The sequence below is a fragment of the Bombyx mori genome, chromosome 21 (genome assembly GCF_030269925.1).
Source record: "Bombyx mori chromosome 21, ASM3026992v2".
NCBI lineage: Eukaryota > Metazoa > Arthropoda > Insecta > Lepidoptera > Bombycidae > Bombyx > Bombyx mori.
The window spans coordinates 1,349,823-1,377,807 of NC_085127.1; the positions used below are offsets into that span (position 1 = coordinate 1,349,823).

At 37.7% G+C, this 27,985-nt stretch overlaps 1 protein-coding gene across 5 annotated transcripts in view; it reads left to right on the top strand.

Moving 5' to 3' along the window:
* Positions 1–27,985, top strand: part of LOC105841531 (uncharacterized) — a 273,844-nt gene that overhangs the window by 213,382 nt on the left and 32,477 nt on the right. For 4 of the 5 annotated variants that reach the window (XM_038018428.2, XM_012689788.4, XM_062674641.1 and 1 more), the window contains one exon: positions 18,943–19,090. In XM_038018428.2, coding sequence (XP_037874356.1) covers positions 19,055–19,090 — 36 coding nt within the window. In that variant the 5' untranslated portion in view covers positions 18,943–19,054. Of the gene's footprint in view, positions 1–18,942; positions 19,091–21,705; positions 22,000–27,985 lie in introns of those variants that run through there. The other variant, XM_012689787.4, reaches the window with a different exon arrangement.

Below are 27,985 nucleotides of genomic sequence, written 5' to 3' on the forward strand. Positions count from 1 at the left end.
CTCGTGCTTTGAATCTATGATGCTTACTGGTGGTGGGACCTCTTGTGAGTCCACATGGGTCGATACTACCACCCTGCCTATTTCTGCCGTGAAGCAGTAATGCGTTTCGATTTGAAGGGTAGGGCAGCCGTTGTAAATATACTGAGACCTTAGAACACATCTCAAGGTGGGTGGTGCATTTACGTTGTAGATGTCTATAGACTCCAGTAACCACTTAACACCAGGTGGGCTGTGAGATCGTGTAGAAGTCTGCATATATACAAGTTCTGAACAACAACATTCGGACCGTCGGTCTACCGAGCAATAACATCCGCTCAGCGGAGAACATTTCCCTCCGTCGTTACAACTTCCACATTTGCATAGAGTCACCTAGTTATCTATCGATTTCGAAACTCTTATTCATATTCCCTAACGTGTACGTACATAAATATGTAAGAGATTATAACTATCGTATCGATCACGTTTTCTTGTCAACAACGCCGGTAACAACTCAGGCGTGTGTGAGTACGTGAACACGCTTAATTGGCATTACCAGAGCCCTACCAACTATGTAGTATTCTATTCTATTCACTAACAAGTATTACGACTGTAAATATGAGATTTACTATAGAGAACTCGAGAAGATTGAAGGGATTCGATTTGTTTTTTAAATCGTGAGGTTGTTCCCGCTCGGAAACGGATATTAGAACTCATAAAATTATCATTTAGTTTTTATTATTGTTTTTTATTGCTTAGATGGGTGAATGAGCTCACAGCACACTTGGTGTTAAGTGGTTACTGGAGCCCATAGACATCTAAAACGTAAATAGCGCCAGCTACCTTGAGATATGAGTTCTAAGGTCTCATTATAGTTACAGCGGCTGCCCCACCCTTCAAACCGAAACGCATTACTGCTTCACGGCAGAAATAGACAGGTTGGTGGTACCTACCCGTGCGGATTCACAAGAGGTCCTACCTCCAGTAATGAACAGTGTCACTCATGTTGAGACAACAATCGTCTTCCTCTTCAAACGGAAAATCGTGACATAGCTACAGAAAAAGCCCTCAATTAATAAAGAATACTCCAAAAGAGACATCATAGTTAAAGCGCGACAGGAAAAGCCCTCAAAGAATAAAATCTGTACGATTTTAACTCAAGTTTTTTCTGCCGTTATTTGAATGACCTATGTTAAACAGAATATACGGTAGGCAGCGACTTGGCTCTGCCCCTGGCATTGCCGAAGTCCATGGGCGATGGTAACCACTCACCGTCAGGTAGGCCGTGCGCTTGTCTTCCTGCAAAGGCAATAAAATAAATTAGCACTCAACGGAAATGAAAAAAAAGTAACTCATCATTAAAGCGCAAGTCATATACAAAATCAATTAAAAAAACTAATTTTAAATAACTTATTAATATTCGTAAAAAAACTAGTCATATTATGTAAATAAAAAAACATGTCATATCAACAAACAAAAACATAATAAATCATAAACCGATCATCCCACGTGCGTTGATAGCGAGACTAATAATTAGTCTCAAATTAGAATCAATTATCGATGAAAAATCGCTATACCTGGCCAGTCTAGGTTTACACGCAACGCCTACATCCAAGTGATGCCGATGATTCAATAGAATCATTGATTAATTCAGTGAACTGTTTTAATGGGACTTTATGCTTCCCTCATGCAGCTGTCATTGCCAACCACTATATAGGAATGAGGTCAGCAAATGTGACGTCACATAGAACCGAACTAAGTCCGATGCTGGAAAAGTACTAGAGTGGAGACCCTTTACTGGACGTCGCAGGTCGTGGGTAGACAACCAATGGGGCCACGGACCGACGATCTGGTCAAAGTGGCATTGTAGAGACCTCCATTCACTATTGGGTGGACACGGGTTGAAGAAGAGAAGTGGGATGCAAACGTACAGTCTGATTTATTCATCATGATCATTTATTAATCGTAACCAGAGTTTCTATGGTTATTTATTACCATAGAAACTCTGATCACTCAGAATAATAAGAGTCTGGATTTCATCTCTAATCTGAATTTTAAATCCGTGCTAGCTGTAGGTGTAGGCAGCGGCTTGGCTCTGCCCCTGGCATTGCTGAAGTCCATGGGCAACGGTAACCACTCACCATCAGGTAGGCCGTATGCTCGTCTGCCTACAAGGGCCATAAAAAAAAAAACAAAAGGTGATATCTCGCAGAAGGAGGCGGCGGGGCGAGTCAGGCAAAGCTCTCCTCACTACGCAGAAACCCGCCGCCGCCGAGCAGGGGGTCGGGACTGGGGTCCCGTCCGTAACCCGGCCCCCTAAGAGCTTCGGGCTCCACCCGCTTTGTGCGGGGAGGAACCTAGGCGTGGGGCGGCGTGGTAGGTCGCGTTCCCCCGACCGCTCCGAGGGAACTGGCGGTCATGTTGCTGGCGGCCGCCGGTCCGGCGTCTGGGGGACGGCGGGATGGATGTAATGTGCTCTGCGTAAACCCTGTCGCGCCGTCTCAATAGCTCCGACTGGGTTCCCGCCCGGTCCGGGGTAGGGCGCCGGCTGCGAGCGGCAGGAGTTTTTAGTGAGGTTCGACTCCCACATACCCCACCTGCCGTGCGGGTGGGGATCCGGTGATTTACTGCTGTGGAAAAAAAAAAGCTGTAGGTGATGCTTCTTGCATTTGTTTTTGTTTCTTGCTTTCGTTTTGTCTTTTCGTTTCTGTTTTATTGTTATTATTTTATCAATTACTAGCTGACCCGGCAGACTTTGTAGTGCTTCAATCGATAAACAAAAGACCTAAACATTTGTATAAAATAAACTTGAAACAAACAAAAGAAATCCGTCCGATGGGGGACATATCAAAGGGAAACCAGAAATTGTTATTTTTATTTAATCCCGAACATTTTCATATTTATCCACCTTTTAAACCTTCTTTGGACTTCCACAAATAATTCAAGATCAAAATTAGCTAAATCGGTCCAGCCGTTCTCGAGTTTTAGCGAGACTAACGAACAGCAATTCATTTTTATATATATAGATTAAAAACATTTAGACTTAACGATTAGAATTCAAAAATATTGATAATAAATTACAAAAAAAATAGTTTAAAAAAAATACAAGACTTAGATTGTTTCCGTTAAGAAAATAGTTCGTAAAAACAGAGATAATTATTATTCAAAACTCAATATTTCCCCATAATTAATACGAACCAATTATTAAAGCAAATGATTGAATGAAGTCGTTAAGTGCGCGCCCGAACGTGTTAACGAGCCGTCAAGAACTTTTCACGCCGTCGATTTGAAATTGACACGATCTTGATCTTACAAATAGGTATTTTGTTGGTATCGAGTGCGCCACCCACTTACTTATATATACGTAGATTTCACTTTACGTTTACTTACAGGAGTGTAGAGTATACACTGTTAAGTACATATGCAGGTCAAATCGATTTATCTTATACTAACGGCCTGCTCCGGCTCCGCTCGGGTCTTTAACAAAAATTTCAACGATATTTGAGGTTGTTTTATTTTATAAAATAAAAGAACACTTTTTGCGGTATAACTATAATAGTTGGACATATGCTGTCGCGACACTCTTTGTAAATAATAATGTGTTCCACAAAGTCGTAGTACATTATTTTATTCCATCATCAATAGTTTTCGCAGGGCACGCGCTGTAAAGAATATTTTAGGTAATTTTTTAACACCTTGGGTATTTATTAATGGAGTTTTAGTAAATATCCCTAATTTTTTTCAAAAAAGATTATAGCCTATGTCACTGGGGAATAGTGTAGCTTCCAAAAAGTGAATTTTTCAAATCGGTTCAGTAATTTCGGAGCCTATTCAATAAAAAGAAACAAATCTTTCCTCTTTATAATATTAGTATAGATTTATACAATTAGTATAGACATATTACTAGTGTACCCGACAGACGTCGTCCTGCAAAAATTCATTCAAGTCGATCCAGCCGTTTAGTTTGCAGTAGAGATAAATAAACTAGATACTAACTGCAGCGCCATCTGCCGGGCTGATTTGTGAATCTAAACCATCCAGGGTGCCATCCAAAAACACATACAAAAAAAATCATTCAAATCGGTCCAGCCGTTTAGTAGGAGTTCAGTAACAAACACACGCACAGAAGAAACATTTATAAAAAGATTAATATGAAAAAAATAGCTTAGAAGTAAAAGATATTTTAATTATAATTACATTTTAAGATTACCATCAACGAAGATCAGACTCACTCCTTCGAATTGTTAAATGAATCTTCTATAAAGTTTTTATTTTATTACATCCCTCATACAATATTTATTAAAAAAAAAAGTGAGCCGTCACGGGACGCCTGGCAGATGTGAAACATCGACATTATTTTGTAAAAGTAATATGCAGAAAAGAACAGATTGTGTGAGGAACTAAATATGTCATAATGATAAAATAAAATATTACGAAAAAATAATTTGTTTTCAAGTAAAACACAGGTTATGTGTACTGTAGTAAACAACACTGTATACACTACGGAGTATACACTATAGGTATCCGAGCTCAGTGTAGCGAGAGAGATGGCTTAACGCCGGATCGAGTGGGAGAGAATCGCACAGTCGATTGCGCATGGCGACGCGTCGCCACTGCATGCGTCGCCACGCCATAAATCGGTTTTACGTGCGGCTATAGATGTTTCACATCAAAAATGTACAAATCCATTAATAATTAATTACCTATTTTACTATAAATCTATATCCAATATCACTCATGGACCGAAATTTCGCTTCTCACCAATTTTTACCCACTCCTTTGCATCTTGTAAGATAACATTTCATAAATAGGTATTTAACTAATGTCATGCTTATTAAAATATAAATGCACGGAAATGTATTCACTTGTGTTGAAGAAATAATTTAAATCAGTTCATAAAGTTCTGAGATTCAAGCGTCTAAAGTTATTAGTGGAGAGATTATATGCGCTCACCAATCCCTTTCTGCAAACTACATACATATGTGAGTATTGACGTCATCAGTAGAGTCATTTAAAATTAAAATATAAGACATATTATTATTAATATGAATATTTCATTTCTGTCCAAATTTTAGTTTCGTTATAATTTCTCAAAATCTTTAAACGAGCAATTCTTGTATTTATAATAATATAATCTGAATCTCGAAAACGGGTCTAACGATTTTCATAAAATTTGGTATACAGAGGATTTCGGGGGCGATAAATCGATTTAGTTGCGATTTATTTTCAGAAAATTTTGTTTTATTCGTGTTTTCAATAATCAACTTTATGACTCTTCCCGACATCTATTGGCGAATAATAATACTATTTTTCATAATTGAGAGCAACTAACTGCTTTAAAGTCACAATAATACTAAAGCTATTTCAGCAGATGGCGTTATTAAGCCAACCGAAGCCAATGAGTGTAAGGTTAGACTAAGAAAATGAATTGTTTATTTTTTTTAATTGTTGCTTTTTAACTCACGTGTTTACTTAAAAATGCCTAAACGATCTTGGAATATTTCATCATTTTATCAATAAATAGGCGGCACTGAAAATTTCGGGAATTAACGAAGTGAAACAACATTACTATTTAAAAATGTATCTATTGCTTTTCGAAGTTTTCTCCGCGAAATTTGACACATTTTTCCATACAATGGAACCAATCATTGAAGCAACCATTCCATTCGGAAGTTGGGGTCTCCAAAATGGCCGTTTTGTAGGCGTCCACAGCTTCTTCAGGTGATGAAAATCTCTGTCCACGCAATTTATTCTTTATTTTAGGGAAAGTATAGAAATCATTAGGGCTTAGGTCGGGGCTGTACGGCGGATGGTCTAATAATTCTATGTTTTCTTGCTCTAAAAACTCTTTTGTTCTGTGCGCGGTGTGAGAACTCGCATTGTCGTGATGGAGGATGATGCGGCGGTTGCAGTTCTCTTTACGGAGTTCAGAAACGACCTGTGGCAAACAAATGCTAGCATACCATTCTGCATTAACAGTTCTTTGTCCCTCAAGAGGAATAGTCGTAACATGGCCGGTTTTGGAGACAAACGTGGCCACCATTTTTTTGCAACACTCCGTGAACGAACAATTTTTGTTGGCTTTAACTCATTTTCGAACACCCAAACTCGTGACTGGCTTTTTGTTTCGGGTTCGTACGCATTTATCCAGGATTTGTCACCTGATACAATGTTGTATACAGCATTTGAGGATCCTGTGTGGAATCTTTCGAGAGTTCTGATGCACCAAGTAACGCGAGCCGCTTTTTGCTCTTCACAGAGCGAATGCGGTATCCATCGGGAAAACAACTTTTTTACACCTAATTGTTCATGCAAGATTATTTGTATTTGACTCATGCCAATTTCTAAAGTTGCCTGAATTTCGCGGTATGTCACATGTCGATCTTCCTCAATCAGCTTACACACAGCATCAACGTTTTCTTGGGTGACTGCAGTTTTTGGACGACCTTGACGGGGATCATCACTGAGCTTGACACGTCCACGTTGAAACTCAGCAAACCAGCGATAGTTTGGTTTGGTTGGGGCTTCATCACCAAATGCAGAAATCATCCGGTCAACACACTGTTTTTGTGTTAAACCACTTCGAAAGTCATAATAAATCATCGCTCTTGAATTTTCTCGAGTCAATTCCATTATCTCAACATATATTAAGTGTATAATCTATGATCTCAACGACTAAACAAGTTTAACAAAACCTCGTGACAAGACCGAGAATCTTTTTTTAAATAAATAAATGGTATTCGATTTTTAAAACCAAGGAGTTTTCAATTAAAAAGATTTTAATATGACAGGAACAGTGGAAATATTCCATTCCCGATACTTTTAGTGCAGCCCTCGTACATACTAATTTGTATTTAAATATAACTTCTAAAAAATACAATATCAAAAATAATAAAAATACCGAGCAAAGCTCGGTCATTATCTAGTATTATGAAAACGAGAAGTTACCTGCCCCCGCTTCTTCGCCTACTAAACTACCTAATCGTTTTTATTATAATACAGTTTTCGCTATTTTAAAGATCGATGAGAGACAGATTGACGAAACTAAAATAGTATATATGTATTTCTTAAATATTTTGGACAAAACGATCGGATTGTGATTTTGTTATGTGACGAACGGTGTTTCGGTAGGCAGTGGTGGGGTAATCATGTCATTACGGATCCTCCCGATCTATTAACGGTGCTTTTAGGTACCTCAGGCATCAGTCACTTGTGACGAAGGGCTCGACGAGTAAATTAACTCATAGACACAGCCCACTGAGTTTCTCGCCGGATCTTCTCAGTGGGTCGAGTTTACGATCCGGTGGTAGATTCTGCGAAGCACTGCTCTTGCTAGAGCCAATGTTAGCAACGACATCAGGTTTGAGCGCCGTGAGTTCACCTAAACGTCAAGAAGAAACTGAAATAGCCTCTCAAGGCTAACAGCATAGATAAGAATAAAATGTCAGCGGCTTAGCTCAGCCCCTTTCATTGCTGAAGTCCATGGGCGACGGTAACCACTCTATGTCGGATTTGCCGTATGCTTTTCTACTTACAAGGGCAATAAAAACGACTGTTTTCGTACGCTCCCATCACCCAGACCTGGACAAATATTTAAATCACGCAAGCGTATTTAATTACACAGATTCTTCGTTCTCTTTTCATCAAAACAGACAACTAAAAAAAACTTTATAAACATATTTTATCAACCAATTTAAGTACAAACACGATTTAATGATAAATTGCAACACGAATTCCAGTTGCCCGCACCAACAATACAAATATGTGCCAACGAACAAGACTTCAAGAACAAGACCTCACAGGACAGAATGGCAAATTGCGTAACATTCTAAATTCTGAGATTGCAGCCAATTACAGACCAGCAAAACAGACCGGTGATCATCGATTAAACAATCTGTATTGACAATCAGGGCTGTTAGTGTGAAGCCAATACGGTGGCGCCGATCCAATGACTGCAAACAGGCTGATACAACGATAACACGTCAACCTGTTTAATGATAGTTAGTGTCTGTCCTGTTGTATCTTAGGAATGTGTCGGCATGATTGTTCCAGATAAAGGCGGTGCTTGATTAAGTGTTTTATTGATAAATAAACTGAGGTGGAAACAGATTTGTTAAAGAATTTTAGATACCGTTTTCGTGTTACTGTTGTCAGTTCTAATAACGATCAGGGAAAGTTGGTTGAGCTTTTCTCGGTTTAAAGCTTGTGTTCTTGGAGCCTGCTTGTAAGAATCGATTATAGTAAAAGCCCCCGATACGAAAATTTTATCGGTAGTAAGTGCGTCTGAAAAGCATGTTAATTTTCATTCTGACTTCAAGATATAAAACTTAAATATAATAACAGTGTAAGCTATTTATTACATTTAACTGCATATTGAGTTTGCGTACAAAAGTTTCACATAAATGGCAGTGATTTTCTGTTAATATAATAAATATCTATATATTAATACGTGAAGCAAAAACTTTGTATCCCTTTTTACGAAAATTGCGCGGACGGAGAAGTATGAAATTTTCCACACTTATAGAGAATATAGAGAGGAATTGCACAATGCTAATATTTTTTTTAAATAATGCATTAAAGATACATTAAATCAATAAAGAAAACATTACACACACTACATACCATGTATTTGACGCACACACGCATGCATACTATTTATTGTCAAACTTTTGTTCTTGACGTCTGTGGTCAAATTGAGAATAGATTAAGTATTGTTTGTCTTTATTAATATTTTTTTATAGTGTAGTCTTGGCGAAATTTGTGATTATAGAAGTATAAAATACAATCATAATAGTTTATTAACTTACAATTCCAATTAATTATATTCGACTACTGCGGGACCTCTAGTAGCTTTAAAAATGTTAGATTCGAGTGATTTATATTTTACGTATCTAAGGAGAAAATTTCTTAATTAAAAATGTTTTCGTGTATATAATATTCTACTAATATATGTATATATCGGACAATAGATGCCGTATACATATTATTTATGAATTTTTTATTAGCTTTTTATTGCTTAGTGTAGGTACCACCACCCTGCGTATTTATGTCGTGAAGCAGTAAGACGTTTCGGTTTGAAGGGCTGGCAGCCGTTGTAACTATACTGAGATCTTAGAACTTATATCTCAAGGTGGGTGGCGCATTTACGTTGTAGATGTCTATGGACTCCAGTAACCACTTAACATCAGGTGAGCTGTGAACTCGTCCACCATCTAAGTAATAAAAAAACTCCAGTCGCACTTCACATATGACACGCACATGAGCTCACCTGGCATTAAGTGAAGAACTTACAATACTGTGTCTTTTATTTATCAAAGAATAAGGATAAATTACCCCGAGCCCCTATAGCTTTAACTACTAGGCTCATTCAAATAATCCTAGTTTCATCTCCTTAATTATCTTCTCCTTCTTTTGACTCTTATTTACCCCTAATTAAGCTCGTGGTGGGTTTTATTGAAAAGCTATTTCATTAGGTACCATAATTCAGCTTATTTCTAACGCAAAGGATTACTTTTAAGAGGAAATACATTATTGTCTTCCGATTGAAACTTTTGATGTTTAAAATGGGGTAAGAGCTTATCTTGGTTGTTCAACTAAACTAATAAAAAAGTGCATCCTACATTTTATTTGTTATAAATATTTTATTTTTCCCTACCTATGCTGATAGCCTTGAGAGGCTATTTCAGCTTACCCTAGCGTGTGTAGGTGAGCTCGCGGGGCTCAAACCGGAGAGTTGCTAACACTTACCCTAGCAAGAGCAGTGCTTCGCAGAATCTACCACCGGATCGGAAATGCGACCCACTGAGAAGATCCGGCGATTGCTAAAATACTATAATGTTAAACTATAGAAGATATAAACTATAAGCGAAATACACGGCGACATATTATAATAAATTCATAATGCATTAGACCTAACCTTCCTTTGGCTATTTGATTTGGAATAATCCAATAAATGTGATAAATAACATTATGGGTGTATTTTAGTTTCACAACTATAATCCGTTTTCGCAGATGAAGCCGCAATCTAATTAAGTTCCATTACGGACTCGTAATAACACGCAATGAGTCGATTGGCCAATAACCGGTTCGAATACAACACTTTAAATTTATTGTTTGACTACTTTATACATGTCTTGTAACTAGCTGCAGCTTAGTAAGCTTAGTTCTTATCCAGATTTTCATATAGATTTAAAGACGTCGTAACGCGAATGTCGAAACATGATAAATCTTTATCAGATTTTTACTGGTGGTAGGACCTCTTGTGAGTCCGCACGGGTAGGTACCACCACCTCGCCTATTTCTGCCGGAAGCAATAATGCATTTCGGTTTGAAGGGTGGGGCAGCCGTTGTAGCTATACTGAGACCTTAGAACTTATATCTCAAGGTGGGTGGCGATTTACGTTCTAGATATCTATGGGCTCCAGTAACCACTTAACACCAGGTGGGATGTGAGCTCGTCCACACATCTAAGGAATAACAAAAAAGAAGATCAAAGAAGTACCTTTATCTCTAAATAATATTTTAGTAAATTTCCTTTTATTATTAATTTTGGTAGGTCGCCATCCTACAATGCACTTGCCACCTACGGAATGGAAAGACGATCTAGTGAGAATCGCCGGGTCACGTTGGACGCAGGTGGTAAAGGACCGGCTTGGAGCGGCCTATGTTCAGCAGTGGACAGTGAACAGGCTGAAATGATGATGATGATTAACTTTGGGCCCTCCTGGTAACTGGAGCTCGTGACATCACGATTCGTCCCCATACGTAAAAGACGAGGAGACTCGATTAAAGTCTTTTAATTGTAGCGAATGACTTCTCTGAGAAAATGAGTATGGCAATGCTTGACCATAAGGACTCGCTCTGTGCCTTACCGCTATAGATATTTTAGATCAAATAGAATATGTAAAGTAGCAAAATAAAACGATAAATTACTTTCCGAGATAGGGTAACGAATTCGTAACATCGGAAATAATATACGTGGTATTATACCGTAAATGTTACTGGTGGTAGGACCTCTTGTGAGACCGCGCTGGAACCCTTCTAACCCTGGACCAATCTAAACAATAAAAAAATATATATATACCTAGTCAGGTCATAAGTATTGTCACACAGTAAAAACTTTTCTTTTAGAATGCTGGCCACAAAAAAGTTTATTGAACCCGAATTTCGAATTGTTCATATAAATAAAAATAGTATACATTTAGAATTTTACTCATTTTTAAATATGGAGTGGACGCTTAAAGAAGACCGTGTTGCAGTTATTGCGTTGCATCGTTGCGGTTACGCGCCAATTCAAATTTTTAACATACTGAAAAATTTGAATATAACCAAAAGATTCGTTTATCGTACCATCAAACGACACAATGAAGACTCTAGTGTAAATGACAGGTCAAGAAGTGGTCGCCCTCGGTCTGTTAGGATTCCAGCAGTGATAAAAGCTGTGAAGGCGCGAATTCAAAGAAATCCCAAACGTAAGCAGAAACTGTTGGCCCTTCAGATGGGGTTAAGCAGAACCACGGTGAAAAGGGTGTTAAATGAAGAAGAGGGCTTCGGGCATATCGAAGAAAAACAGGAAATCGTTTGAATGCTCGTCTAATGGACCTGAGACTGAAGAGATGCCGCGCTTTGTTGAAGCGGTACGCGGGAAAAAAATATCGGGAAATTCTTTTTTCGGATGAAAAAATTTTTACCGTAGAAGAGAGCTACAACAAAAAAAATGATAAGGTGTACGTACACAGTAATGAAGAAGCGAGCAACCGTATTCCGCGTGTCCAACGAGGTCATTTTCCATCCTCGCTCATGGTATGGTTGGGAGTTTCTTATTGGGGCTTAACAGAGGTACATTTTTGTGAGAAAGGGGTAAAAACGAATGCAGTTGTGTATCAAAATACAGTCCTGACGAACCTTGTGGTACCTGTTTCTCATACCATGTTCAATAACAGGCACTGGGTATTCCAACAAGATTCGGCGCCAGTTCATAGAGCGAAGAGCACACAAGACTGGCTGGCGGCGCGTGAAATCGACTTCATCCGGCACGAAGACTGGGCCTTCTCCAGTCCAGATTTGAATCCGTTAGATTACAAGATATGGCAACACTTGGAGGAAAAGGCGTGCTCAAAGCCTCATCCCAATTTGGAGTCACTCAAGACATCCTTGATTAAGGCAGCCGCCGATATTGACATGGACCTCGTTCGTGCTGCGATAGACGACTGGCCGCGCAGATTGAAGGCCTGTATTCAAAATCACGGAGGTCATTTTGAATAAACTTTAGTGTCATAAGAATCTATGTTTTATTAAGTTCATTTTGGTATATGAATGGTTACATAATGAATAAACTTGTTTCAATTATTTTACATTAAACATGTGACAGAATTTATGACCTGACTATGTATATATAATCACATCGGCCATATACTAGTAAGTATACTTAATCTAAAAAGTAATAGGTACGTAGGTATACCTAATCTAAAAACGGCCAAACTCAAGTTAAATCATTTGGAATAAACAGGATATGCAGTTTCTTGACACACCAGCATTGCATAAGTCTATGAGCATTGGTAAACACATAACACTTGATGATCTGCATACTGCATACTGATCGACTAGCGTTGTAGTACAAAAAGAGATTTCAATATTAAAAAACAAATCAACGAAGGATTTATTTGTATGTTTTGATGGTATATTTTTATTAAGCTACATGTATAGTACTTAGTCTATACTAATATTATAAAGAGGAAAGATTTGTTTGTTTGTTTGTTTCGAATAGGCTCCGAAACCACTGGACCGATTTCAAAAATTATTTTTCCATTAGAAGCCGACATTGTCCCTGATGAACATAGGCTACTTTTTTTTATTTTTTTTTTATTTTTTTTTTTTGTTTCATGTGTGTTTTAATGTTTCCGAAGCGAAGCGAGGGCGGGTCGCTAGTGTGTAAATAAACTTTAAGTCGATATGACATAGATGACTACCTCAACTTGAGTTTTTATTTTTTTCTGTTTTGTATTTTCTTGGTTTTGTATTTCTTACCATTAACTAGAAAATACTCTTAAAAAAAAGGCAGACTCGCTATTTCACCGGTTCTTCTCGGACTGTAGCTTTTTTGGATCAGTGGCAGAGATTGAATCAACAAGCATGTCATTGAAGTTGTGATACAGGAATTTGAATTCAGTGGGATCATTTTTGAAACCGCAATGCATGACAAGCGAAGTGATCGGGTTGATTATGTTTTAAGACAGTAGATTAAGTACGTCAACAGATTTTTTTTTTTATTGCTCTGTAGGCATACGATCATACATGATTCTATTGTCAAAGACTAATAATATACTTCTATGATTATAGATTTCACCAAGACTACACTTTAGACAGATATAAATAAAGACAAACAATATTTTATCTATTCTCAATTTGAGCACAGACTATGCAATAACAAAAGTTTGACATTAAACAAATAGTATGCAAGCGTGTGTGTGTCAAATACATGGTAGTGTGTGTAATGTTTTTTTTTATTGATTGAATTTTAAGAAAAATAAAAGAAATTATTAACATTCTGCACTCCTTCTCTATATTTTCTATAAGTGTGAGAAATTTCATACTCCTCTGTTCGCGGAATTTTCGTAAAAATGGGTACAAAGTTTTTGCTTCACGAATTATATACATATACATACATAACATGGATGGTGAGTGGCTACCGTTGCTCATGGTTTTCAGCAATGCCAGAGGCAGAGACAAGCCACTGCCTATCGTGTACTTCATATACCGTACTCTCCACAAGCCAGTGAACACAATAAGTCACATGGTCATTATAAAACAGTAAAAAAGTTACATATCTTCGAGAGAGTCTTCATTTTCAAGAATAATTGGAATTCATTCGCTATACAATAATAAATATGATTCCACTAATTCTGTAGACTAGCACAACGAATAAAAATTATCCCAGAACTTAGGTTATAGGATGGAGGTCTAAGCTTATAACATGAATAAGTTAATTCGATCGATTTCCACAACGAATCCGTCAGAACAGCTAATTTCTAAACAGACAAGCGGTTCTGTAAATAGCAACTTAATTGAAAATTTATCTTCGCAATCGAAAACATGATTGGTTGACAGTGTGAATAATTATACGCTTGTATTTCATCTATGATGTTAGATATTGAGAAATTACAGTGTTCGTTGGGTCCGTTTTGAAAAAACAGGTTGCATTAGAACCTTTCTAGAAAACAACATAGATAGGTGCGGCAGGCAGCGGCTTAGCATTGTCCCTGGCATTGCTGATGTCCATGGGCGACCATGACGATAATTGTCGATGATCCTCAATGCTGAGGTCGAGAGAGGTAACGGACCGGGTTATGTCGGACTCCGGCACCTCCAGGGAGGAAGAGGGAGACGAGGAGGGCCAAGGTTCACCACCTCCTCCAATTCCTCGGGATCCCACTCTCTTTTGCGCTCCTCAGCCTCACGGGACGCCATGACTAGGTCACAAAGCCTGGCCATGGCATCCCACGAGCTTTGATCGTCTAACATGCGGACCACGACAGCCCGCACGGAGAGATCTCTCCGCACGTGCTCCCAACGCTTCGAGCGTGTGCTGAGCGTCATAGTCCAGATGCATGCACTGGTGACAACCCGGAGGTGGCTCTCTCCTGCAGACCTTCCACAGGTACCTCCCAAAACAGCCGCGTTTCGAGAGGACTTGCGTAAGGTGAAAGGAGAGCACGCCGTGTCGCCGATCCGACCATCCTATTACATGTCATATATTAACAAGTTAATCCTATTTTACCTTATTTGCCTGTCGAGCACACGAAAATCACAATTTAGACTATCATACGTATTATTGAGTTCCTTGCAAACTAATCAAAAATAAACAGTCATACTCGTAAATATAAACAATATATTTAGAAACAGTTATTTAATATATGAACCTTATAAAATGCATACAAGATTCGGTTCCGTCTATGGCGGTCGAGACGATTGCTATTTATTGTTCCCTGCGGATTCGAACCTGTTGTTTGAACACCCACCTTGTTTTCTATCTGAGGATTCGTCTGAGCCACAGTACTGTGATGCTACAGTAGTTTTATTAACTTAGTAGGCTTTTTTCACTTTCTACTTATGTGTGTGTGATTTTGACGGTGGAAACTTTTGTTTTTTATTAGCTATATTTTTTTGACAATTGGTTTCCCTAATCGCTACATAGTATAAAACAAAGCCGCTTTCTCTGTCCCTATGTATGCTTAAATCTTTAAAATTACGTAACAGATTTTGATACGATTTTTTTTAATAGATAGATTGATTAAAGAGGAAGGTTTATATGTATAATAACATCCATTAAATAGTGGAGAAATCAATAATAAATTACAGTTTCCGAAGCGAACCGAGGGCGGGTCGCTAGTATATAAATAAATAAATATTCAAGTTCGAACTGTGACGTCATGAAGAATAAATAAAAAAAACTGCTCTATTCAAAACTTTAAAATTGTCAAACTATTAAAACAAGCGCTGGCTGGCTTAAGCCGTGATTATTCAAAATACCGATATATCAAAAAAAGCTCTATATCTTTCCCGAGCTTAACGGCTCTACTGGGAGATATTTATTTAACCAATCAGTCCTTTTGCGGCTCTCCTTTCTATTTCTGTAGTCTTAATTAGTGCGTCCATAGATTAAAATATACATCACGAGAATTTATAAGTTACGATCTTTAAACCAGTAATTTCGATTCTAAAGACAGCGTGAGACTTATCAGTTACCAATCTATATATTATTACGTGAAGCAAAAACTTTGTATCCCTTTTTACGAAAATTGCGCGGACGGAGGAGTATGAAATTATCTACACTTATAGAGAATATAGATAATAAGTGCACAATGCTAATATTTTTTTTAAATAATGCATAAAAGATACATTACATCAATAAAGAAAACATTACACACACTACATACCATGTATTTGACGCACACACGCATGCATACTATTTATTGTCAAACTTTTATTCTTGACGTCTATGGTCAAATTGAGAATAGATGAAATATATTGTTTGTCTTTATTATTATTTTTATAGTTAGCCTTGGCGAAATTTGTGATTATAGAAGTATAAAATACAATCATAATAGTGTAAAAACTTACAATTCCAATTAATTATAGTCGTATTTCGACTACTGCGGGATCTCTAGTACTTTTAAAAGGTAGAACTTTGTAGAAATGATGGAAGCGCTTTCACTTTTATTTAGGACTACTACCTAGACTAAGTTATTCTATTGCCTTGTTGGGCTGTTAGCTTGTGACTTCTGTGTGATGTTGAATGCGAAACGTTTGATTCACTGTAACCTATATAAACTGTGTCAAACATGATTTTGAACCGATGTTCCGGACTCTGGACTAGATCAATATTAGCTACCAGAACTACTGCAGCCAACAACTACTTGCTTGAAATTTACATCGTTTCAACTTCAAAGGAATTGTAGATTATAAATGTGAGTATATTCCTTCCTTGTTCACTTTGTGTAATTTAGAAATAAATACGAACATAGTCTAGCAAAGTAAACATGTTTAGGCTTGTTCTTTTTTTTATTTTTTAGTTTAGTTAGTTGCTAGGGTCGACATTATATAAAAATATTAATAGAAAAAAAAATGGAATAGAAGGAAATGAAGTTGATTTCTTTAAAATCATACTTCATTGAGGTGAAATTGATTGAATTGCGGAATGAGATGAAATTAAATAACGTTCCAGTATAATGACGAGAATTTACTAGGATTTAAGTAATTTTTAGAGAAATCATGTACAGCGATTTTTGGATTATTTTCCCGCAAATGTGCACTTTCAGAGATGCTAAACTCTTAATAAGCCACCGTTGTTACTAAATGCTTAATCCTAAAGAAACACGAAAGTATAAAAATAGTCCATCGTAAAGTTTCATTGCTAATATCTCCAGGATGACCTGGAGCTTGACTCCATTAGTAAGTATATTCAGTCGGCATCAGAGCGCTACTTTGAGAAGGCGGCACGACACGAAAACTCTCTCGTCGTGGCGGAAATTACATACCGCCGAAATAACATACCCGGTCCGGCGGACCGAATGGTAAACAATCGACGTCGCCCTAAACACGTCATTTCGGATCTTCCCGATCCACTAACAGTGCTTTTAGGTACCTCAAGCACCGGTTGCCGTCCCCGTCGAACACGTCGCTTGCGACCTGTGCTTGCGACGAAGAGTTCGGCGAGTAAACTAACCCATAAACACAACCCACTGAGTTTCGCACCGGATCTTCTCAGTTGGTTGCGTTTCCGATCCGGTGGTAGATTCTGCAAAGCACTGCCCTTGCTAGGGCCAGTGTTAGCAACGCCTCCTGATTTGAGCCCTGAGAGCTTCCTTACACGTTAGAGTTACGCTGACATAGGCTCTCAAGGCTATCAGCATAGGTAGGAAAAACAAAGTGACCTAAAGGAAGAGAAACATAGAATATTCATACAGAGTTACGACTATTAACTTAACGCACATACCAGTAGTTTTAATGTTTCCAGAAACTTCTTCAAACGTAAATAGGATCCAATATAAATAGGATCTTTACTTATCAGCGAATTTTTCCGACAATACGTAATCGATTGTTAGAATTTTTACCGGAATCAATCAATAAACGTGATACAACATTTAACGATTTACCTTTAGGTATTTAGTTTTTTCAAACTTTTCCTTATTTCACTTAGGTATTTAAAAATCTAGAAATTGTTTAAAGTTCATAATAAGATGAAATATGCTATAAAAAAAAAGAAAATCATATCATCATCTATCATCAATTCTCTTTCTTCTTCTCAATTTCTAACTTTTGTCTTTAGTACATAGTGGGTCTTCGTTCTCAATATACCTAATATTACTTAATATTATTATATTACTTAATAGTACTTTGAGGAACTGCAAGGCCGGTAGACCATATTTTACTAAGTAGCTTCTCTGATGACGTCTAAGGTTCCTTCTTTGACCGATGGATAGAAGGGACAGAACGCCAGATCCCTAGACGACAGCCAAAACAAATTGCAATATATCAATAGATAATTTCTTCTCTATTACATGAGCTAAAACAGCCCTAAAACAGTGGTCAAACGGTCGTAATAAACGCTTTTAAAATAAATAATACTCGCGATTTGTATGATTATAATTTATGTAGTTATTATTTATACAAAAAAAGTCAAAAACGTTTTTAGACGAATTACAAAACATACATTATAAATTTATATTGGAATTCCTTTAAAATAGTATCGCTTTAGACAATATAACTAAGCACTTCTTATTGACATGATTGGTTTTCTTGACAATTTTTGTTATTATTAAGCCGTTGTAACTATACTGAGATCTTAGAACTTATATCTCAAGGTGGGTGGCGCATTTACGTTGTAGATGTCCATGGGCTCCAGTAACCACTTAACACCAGGTGGGCTGTGAGCTCGTCCACCCATCTAAGCAATAAAAAAAATTTCACCAGTGTAAAACACACTTTATCCCATTTATCTACTTTGAATGCGGATTATCGAGTAACTGACGTCAGTACATATTGTCGCACACCTCCAATTAATTTGGCATCAGGTCTATCATTCAGCTTATCGTCGAGATAATATTGGCGCCCACCTTTATCACGAATATTTGAATAGTGAATCAAAGTATTACGAATCTGTTTTGTCCAAAGAATCTTTACGATATGAATTTGTGAGGTCATTTTAAGAAGAATTCAGTTGACTAAAAAATTAACGGTTAATAAGGGAATTTCAGGCTTTCTTCTCAAAAGTTTCTTTGCCATTTAAAATACATCGATTAAATGGACGTTACGGACATTTTTTTCCGGTTAGGGTACCTCTCCGCATCGTCCCATAAGGAACTTCGTTCCAAAAAAACTCAGGAAATATGATGAGGTGCAAATGCAGATGCCGCCAATTTTAGGTGCACGTACATGGGAATAATAGTTTTTTTTTGTGTGTCACAGGTGCACAATGTGGTGGCAACAGTGGTAGAAGAGAAGAGGGCGGCCGGATGCGGCCCGCGCGCCCCCGTCCGCCCGCAGCCTCCGTCACCCAACGCCGTCCGCACAACGCACTATGCGCATGGCAAGTGCCCTGCCCACTCTGCTCGCGGTAAGCCCCTCCTTTGTCACATCACTCTTGTCAGGGCGGTCGCGCTCGTCATTCAGTATCATTACTCTGGGCAGATGTTATGCGCCTCAGTATACTCGCCTACCTATAGTTCTGTGTCGCATCACTCTTGTCAGAGCGGTCGCGGTCGTCATTCAGTATCATTGCTGTGGGCCGATGCTACGCGCCTAATGACCAAAGTAAGTCCACAGAAGTCCAAATTGAGTGATAGAGTGAGTCTGCCTACACGGGTAGGTGCCATTTTCCTGCCAATATCTGCCGCAAATAAGTTACACTCTGTAAGATAAGGTAGAACAGACTTTACAAGCGTGAATTTAGTGGCGCCATTTTTGTTGATATGTCTATGACCTTTGGTATCCACTAGCTTCAGGTAAACAGTGAGTTCATTTAGTTTTTTAGTGCAATAATAATGAGCATAGAAAACAAGAAGACAAGCAACTGGTTCGGAAGACGAAGCAGTAATGAACAACAAAGTCTAATATGAACTCTATCAACAAGACTCACGCCTAACCCATTACGTTTTTATTTTAAAGGTGAATTATTTATTCTAAGCCTTTCTTTTATAAGGTAAATTAAAGTGTCTTGCTTTTTTATTTGGTTTATTTCGTCAGTTTTTCTAGGGATTATATCTTTTTGAAAACCGCCGATAGAGTTAACATATAATTCATTTGTTGATTAATAAATATATAAAAGACACTGAATTCAAGCAGTTTTTCTAAGCTGCAGATGATAAAATAGATTGATTCTGTTAACCATTAAAATTCGGGCATAGTATATGCAAATCTATTAATTTAAAATTTTATTTTTTCTAAAAACATTCCACTCACTCATGTTACATTTGAACATTTAAATTAATATCTTCTTTAGTTTTCGCGAGTCATAGACATCAAATATTTAAAATTACTTCTATTCTATATAACATATTCTATAGTATTCATAATATGTAGTTATCATTATTATATCGCGACCACAAAACTTTAATGAAAAGAAACGTTGAAAGAATAAAAAGAAAATAATGAACACGAGAGTAAGCCCTAAAAATATTTCTAATTATTATTTATTTATTTAAAAAAAAAATTTACTATTTAAATTTACCAAAAACACAATGTATTTAACATTTTTCAAATTTAATTACTAAATATTATTTTAAGCTAAAAAAAAAAAAGAAACGAAATATGATTTTAGCATTCGAATTGACAATCACGAGCAAATCTTACAAGGCAATTTACTAACTAAATCACTAAGCCGTTTAAGTAACCAGTGTGACACATTTTCTAAGTATTTAATTCCCAATCTATGCGATTATGTAGATATTATTAATGGGTATCTGTACCGCTCGGCATTAATGTAAAGGAAATTATGAAACTCTAAACAGCATACAATTTATTGACATTGTTAAGGGCACGGGCAGAAAGAGTGGTCATTTAAAATTATGACTACGGTAAATTATAATCGACGAGCGACCCGCCCTCGCTTCGCTTCGGAAACATTAAAACACATATGAAACAAAAAAAAAAAAAAAAAAAATTCAAAAATAGTAGCCTATGTTCATCAGGGACAATGTCGGCTTCTAATGGAAAAATTATTTTTCAAATCGGTCCAGTAGTTTCAGAGCCTATTCGAAACAAACAAACAAACAAATCTTTCCTCTTTATAATATTAGTATAGAAAACGTTTGCATGTAACATAAAAATCATGTAAACAGTTAATTAAAAATCATAATCATAATATATTGACAAAACGTATGAATTTAAAATTAAGAATTGCACCATATATTTTCATAAGCAATTAAAATATTTGTACACGATTTAAGATACGGAGTATTTAAAAACGAAATTCTGTTTTTGACTGCCTTACTGCCTTGCCTTTTATTGCCTTCAAAAACGTCAATATCAATTCTAAATCAAGACAAAGTCTTGAATGTCGCGTAACTTGAAAAATTAAGTCAAACTTTTAATTTCACTAAAATACTATCTTCTGTTATGATCATAAAAAATAAATCCATTCTTTTATTTTACGTGCTCTTGAAATTGTAAATGTCAGCCCGCGATCTTTGAAATTTTCACTTTCACACATCCCTAATTAATTCGATCGCGTGAATTAATTAGGGATGTGTGGCGCACGTCAATACGGATCCTCCCGATCCATTAACGGCGCTTTTAGGTACCACAAGCACCGGTCACGGTTCTCGTCGAACCCGTCGCTTGCGACGAAGGGCTCGACTGAGTTTCTCGCCGGATCTTCAGTAGGTCCCGTTTCCGATCCGGTGGTAGATTCTGCGAAACACGGCTCTTGCTAGGGTCAGTGTTAGCAACACTCCCGGTTTGAGCCCCGTGTGCTCACCTACACACCAAGGAGAAGCTGAAATAGCTTCTCAAGACTATCAGCATAGGTAGGAAAAAATAAAAAAAATAAATGTCAGCGCGCGATCTACGAAATTTTCTCTTTCACGCATCCCTAATTAATTCGATCGTGCGAATTACAACATAATACGTATGATTTTCATCGTAATCAATTACCGTGTCGCGTCGATGAGCGAAAACCCGATGGCATTCCAACGATGGATCTAATCGCTTACTATACAAATACACGAGCAAGATCTTGTGGCAGTATGCCACTGGCCGTGGGCAGCACTGGTCGTCTAGAGGAAAAGTTGATGGAAAAAAATAACGCGCGCGATCGTTCGCGTTTCAAAAAGAACGCTCTCAGCCTACCGTTCGAAAATGTCACTTTCCGCCTTTTGTTTCTGTTAAATATTACTATTGGTTCGGTGTTGGCTTATAAAACTGTTTTTAATTTTCGAACGCTTGAAGTGTTAACGTAAAAACCGTTTATGGATGATTTATTCAACTCCCTGGAAAAGTTTGATTATGCTCATAGCAACGAAAATGGTGAGTTTTTTTTTTATTTATTTAAATTTTCCAATTTATAACTTTTCATTTACTTCTAAAGTGCTATAATTTAGTTTCCCATGAGATATAGAGGATGAGAGAGCTGGAAGAGATTTCTTAAAGAAATAAGCAGTGTCTTTGTACATAATTTTCCTATTACTCTGTACTATGTCTTCTTTTCTGTGTTTACATAAATAAATAAATACAATAAATAAATAATATAGTTTATATGGAAATGTGCTTGAATATAGGCTCAGAGGACTATAACTTTATGTTTAATAAAGGTACATTAAGTGAAAACATAGGTATATGACCCTGACTTAATTGTCCCAATACCACTACCACAATACCCGTGTCTAGTTTGTAGTAGTATTCTTTTCTCTCTTTATTTCGGTTACACACTTCCTATTTTTTGCTATTCGTGTTTTGGATAGAGGCGGTAAAACGCGTTAAAAACACTGAAAGCCATCTAATGGTATGGACTTCAATCCTGTCTCAAGGTAGACTGCATTTACGATGGAAAGTCTACATGACCCGACTTCCACTTAACACAAAATAGTCAGATAACCAACTTAAATTGTCTGTAAAGTGTACACGTGTGAGATAAAATAGAGACATGAGAAATAGAGTTACAGTTCCAGTAATAAGTGAAAAAGTAGGAATAATTACAATTATATTAATACGTGAAACAAAAACTTTGTATCCCTTTTTACGAAAATTGCGCGGACGGAAGAGTATGAAATTTTCCACACTTATATAGAATATAGAGAAGAAGTGCACAAGGCTAATATTTTTTTTAAATAATGGATAAAAGATACATTAAATCAATAAAGAAAACATTGCACACACACTACATACCATGTATTTGACGCACACACGCATGCATACTATTTATTGTCAAACTTTTGTTCTTGACGTCTGTGGTCAAATTGAGAATAGATTAAATATTGTTTGTCTTTATTAATATTTTTTTTAGTGTAGCCTGGGCGAAATTTGTGATTATAGAAGTATAAAATACAATCATAATAGTCTACAAACTTATTATACAATTCCAATTAATTATTATAGTCGAATTTCGACTACTGTGGGACCTCTAGTTACAATTATTTTCGAAAATGAATCATATTTGAATACATTGAGCAATCGTTATACTCCGCAGTCTCATAATGTCGGTTAATTGGTTACATTATTAAATAATCATTTGGACAAGTTACTACATATTTGACTAATAATTTTTTTATACAGACGCCTTATTTATCTTGTGCTTAACCACAAATAGTTGTGAAGAAATTCGTTGCAACACGCACGTAATGCGTACACCATGAAAATGTCACATTACACGAGTAAGGATCCGCTCATTTTGAACTGATACAAATAATATCGGCACGGGTAGGTACCACCGCCCCGCCTATTTCTGCCGTGAAGCAGTAATGCGTTTCGGTTTGAAGGGTGGGGCAGCCGTTGTAACTATACTCGAGACCTTAGAACTTATATCTCAGGGTGGGTGGCGCATTTACGTTATAGATGTCTATGGGCTCCAGTAACCACTTAACATCAGGTGGGCTGTGAGCTCGTCCACTCATCTAAGCGAGAAAAAAAAATTTACATCTTAATCAAGCGTTTTTTAAAAATTATGTTTACATTATTTCCTAAGTTTCGATAACTTTATAGTTTTCGTGGTCAGAGACGAAATAAGCTAATAATGACGTCTTGAAATGTAGTTTGAATTATGTGTACGACTCGCAAAAACCGACAAAAATTCTACAAAACTAGTTTAAGCTGACTTAAAAGCATTCTTATGGAAAGTTGCGTAGGGCTTAATACGAACATGCGTGTTATATGCAAGCTTATTTGGGCATTATCAAACGCACCATTTGGCCTCAAATTAGAAGCTCACTATTTCGCAATTCAAATAAATTTTTTCGGTCAAAATTTGAAATACGTCACTGAAATCTCATAGTCCTAACAATAAGGTCTGTCCACCCTGAAGTTATAAAAAGAAATAACAAAGCAACCTTTCTTTTTGCGGTTTTAAACTAATTTTCGGTACACAAAATAGTTATAGTAGTGTTCACGAATCCTTTCAAGGTATAAAGTATGTAAAGTAGTAAAGTGTCAAAGGTATATATTATATTCAAGGTAAAGCAGTAAAGTGTAAAAATATAAAGTAGTAAAACCATGCCATTCATCTATGAGAATAATGATCGGCAGGGTGGTGATGTCTATGGGCCTCACTGAATCCCGCAGCCATTGGAGTGCCAATTTAAAAAAAAAGATGTACATGTCGGCACGCGTCAGGGATGGCTGAGCGGTAGGTTCCGTCATCGCTTGTATTCGATTGAACTCAGTTTAGTAAATAAAACTTTTCAGTAATAATTATTGAAACTCAACACACACAACTTTCACAATGACAGGGTAAACCGACAGTTTCGTTGCACATACCGACAGACCGACTGACCGACTGACTGACTGACAGAGACTCACTGACTAAAACGGACAGAATTACTGTCTGACACGGAATGCCACGACTCTGTCCACGTACCGCCATTTTATACTGTGGCGTTACGGAGTCTACCCTTCATTTTGTGATATTTATCAAAACAACATTTCATCATTTAAAAATAATAATCAAAACCACCGTCTTAATATTACTAAAAGTCGTTATCCACGACACGGCCATTCTGACATGTCACACGTCCCTGTGTGACGCTCCTGCAAGGAAAACAACCTTCTGCAATATCTAACAGGTTTCGTCTCGGCCACTCCTGATACATTCACGATTGAGGATTGGGATTCGTTTCATTACAAACCATAACGTTAGCTTTCAACAAGATCTTTAACAGACCATGTTAACCTGTGTGAGTAGATAACTTAATTACCCAACTATTAGTGACACACTATACAACTGAAAAATTTCATTAATGCTCAATAAGCATTAGAAACCCGAGTTATTACAAAACAACTCAATCTGAGCAGTATTTCATCAGTATTATGTATCAACCACAAACTATCGTTACAATTACTTCCATCTAGTGAGAGTAACTCATGCCATGCCACCTATATCGAGTGACGATAACCCAATTCAAGTGCCACCTCCATCGAGTAGCTCTTGACTATTTATTGCCTCCATCCGGCAAATAAGTGGGACCTCCATCCGGTACCCAACTTCAACACAAAACCCTAAGGCCTCCATCCGGCACGCAAGTGGAACTTCCATCCAGTACCCACTTCAACCATAAAACACATCGCAATGCCTCCATCCGGCAATAAAACGAACACATCACCTAAATCGAGCGAGGTGCTCAATTACCAGTCATAAATAACACTGAATACTGTTCTTTACTAATCACACAAAATAGGACAACAAAATCCTTACTTTAATCAGTCAGTTGTATCGTGGTCATTTGATCCTACATCTTCTACATCACTAGTGTCAACAAAATCATATAGAACGCTCCTGGCCTGGCTGCCGGCGCAGCTAGTGGCATTGCCACCCACATTATCATTAAAACAAATGATAAAACCAATACACATCACTTCACAATATAGAGTCAAGGTCATTAGTAGACCAACACAACAATAGTCTCCATTGAGACCCAGGTCTCCGCTGTACCAATCGATGGAGATACTCTCACCTCACTGATCAGTCTCGTCAGTAGCACTACTTAGAGGCAACCTTATGTAATCATAGGTTCTATTACCAGTTAAAGCAATCTGTCTTCATTTCAACAAAATTCAACATCGAATTTTACTAAATTTCCAATGTTCTGGTCTCGTCAAAGTTAATCTCTTACTTTCAGTATCATTTTAAGTAAAAACCTTTTGGGATAAGGCACGCGAACTATAAAGAATTCGAAGGGGCTCGCCTCTGTTATTCTTATGGTAGAACAATTTAAAAAAAACAAAATGTGTGCAATTCACACGTGGTAGAAGTGAAACCTTCCAAAATTAAAATACAATTATCCTAAACGTCTTAGTAAATGTAAAATTTTGTCATTAGTAAATAATTGTAAGGTAGCGCCCTCTGTGAATTGGTATTTTAATTTCACGTATAATCCTAAATTAAAATTCACTACAAGAGCTTTCATACACACGTTAGTATTAAAAAATCTCACAGATGGCGCTGTATTAAATAGTATGTTGTTTATTTCTGTCTCCTTTGCTGGCTTCATCCTACACATTTTTGTATTTGTGTCTCTTACCTGTCGTTTTTTTTTTTTTTTTTTTTCTCCTTGCATCCGGTTTGAAATCACAACGATTCTAAAGAAGTTTTCACTTCAAAAGATGAACGGCTTCTAGCACTTCTTGTCAAGAACAATTCCATGAGCTCATCGCGAGCTTGGTCATCAATAACGCAAGTCTGGGCTTCGAATAAGGACACTAGATTTAAGAGTTCTATTTCGCTGAATGCTCAATCTAACTGAACCGATTAAAACAACTATCAGGTAGTACATTACATACAATAGGTAATCAATAAACCATCGCATAGGATTTGTTCCGTACAGTTTTGAGTCAAAACAACAGAAACCTTTTATGAGAACCATCGTATAAAATTGCTGAATTATGAAGTTACTACTAATAGATTTCTTGACAAGAGAGCATTCGGCACCAGAATCCAAATAAAAATAATACGACTCACCAGATTGTTCTTATTTACCAAAAATACCGATATTACGCAGCTACCGGCACGTCGCTCCGCTCGGCCGGTGAATAGTTGACCCATCGAGCGCCGACAGACTGTGCTTGCGACCCATATCTCGTATTGGATGCAGCAATCACGTGTTGATTGCGACATGGTCTTCCTGATTGTACATGTCCTCGTGTGATGGTTAACCTACAATCAAAAACATCCACGAGAACACTTGTTCCGCTCGATCACTCCTGACTACACTTTACGACTTATCGGAAAATTTAAAGTCATCAAAGCTTTAAACTGTTTTAATACCATTTTAACCAAATCAAACAATAGGGTATACAAAGTTCACTATTCAGCAGCAAGAGCACGTACCACAGTCGTTCATCAAACTTCAAATTTACTCTGTACAAATCAGGCATAGCTTACAGGAACTCAGATCAAAGAAAACTTCCGAGTAAAAATATCTAACGCCACGGCTCTCCAGCCGACCAGCAATCGCAATTGCCCTCATGATGCGCATCCACAGCGTGGATCGCCCGTGTGCATCACCCGCTGACTACACACGATGGTCTTTACAGACCCCGACCTCCGCCAGAGCCAAACGCGCACCGCGCACCCACGGACTACTTGAGTTGCCTCAAGAGACACCGATTTCTACCGGGCTACGACTACGTAATAGCTACTGGTACGGTCGAACACAATACGGCCGATAGACTATCCTTACTCGAGTTTTCACCACAATCTAAGCTTGCTCGTCATCATCATCATTTACATCAACCTCGACTGGTATGTGTCATGCTGGCATTTTTCTTAGCCTATCATGTGGGTATTTGTAAGTACGTTTTGAATTTAAAGCTTTCAATGTGTAACGGTCACCATCCAATACTTCAACTACTTTAAACGGCCCTTTAAACTTCGTATCTAATTTCGTTTGATTACGCTCTTCGTTTTAATGCGTAGACGCCCACCTGGTGTTAAGTGGTTACTGGAACCCATAGACATCCACAACGTAAACGCACCACACACCTTGAGATAGAAGTTCTAAGGTCTCAGTATAGTTACAACCGCTGCCCCACCCTTCAAACCGAAATACACCACTGCTTCACGGCAGAAATAGGCAGGGTGATGGTACCCGTGCGGTCGATGGCACTATATGAAGCACCCGTCTGGTGCCACGTCCTTACCCACGAGAACGTCGCCGCGCTGCGACGCCGGCAGCGCGCGATCGCAGTCAGAGTTATTCAAGGATACCTCACAGTCTCCTACGAGGCGGCGCGCCCTAGCGCAAGTGCAGCCGGAGCGCGGGGGCTCCAATCTCGGCAGTCCGTGCTAGAGGCGTGGTCTCGTCGT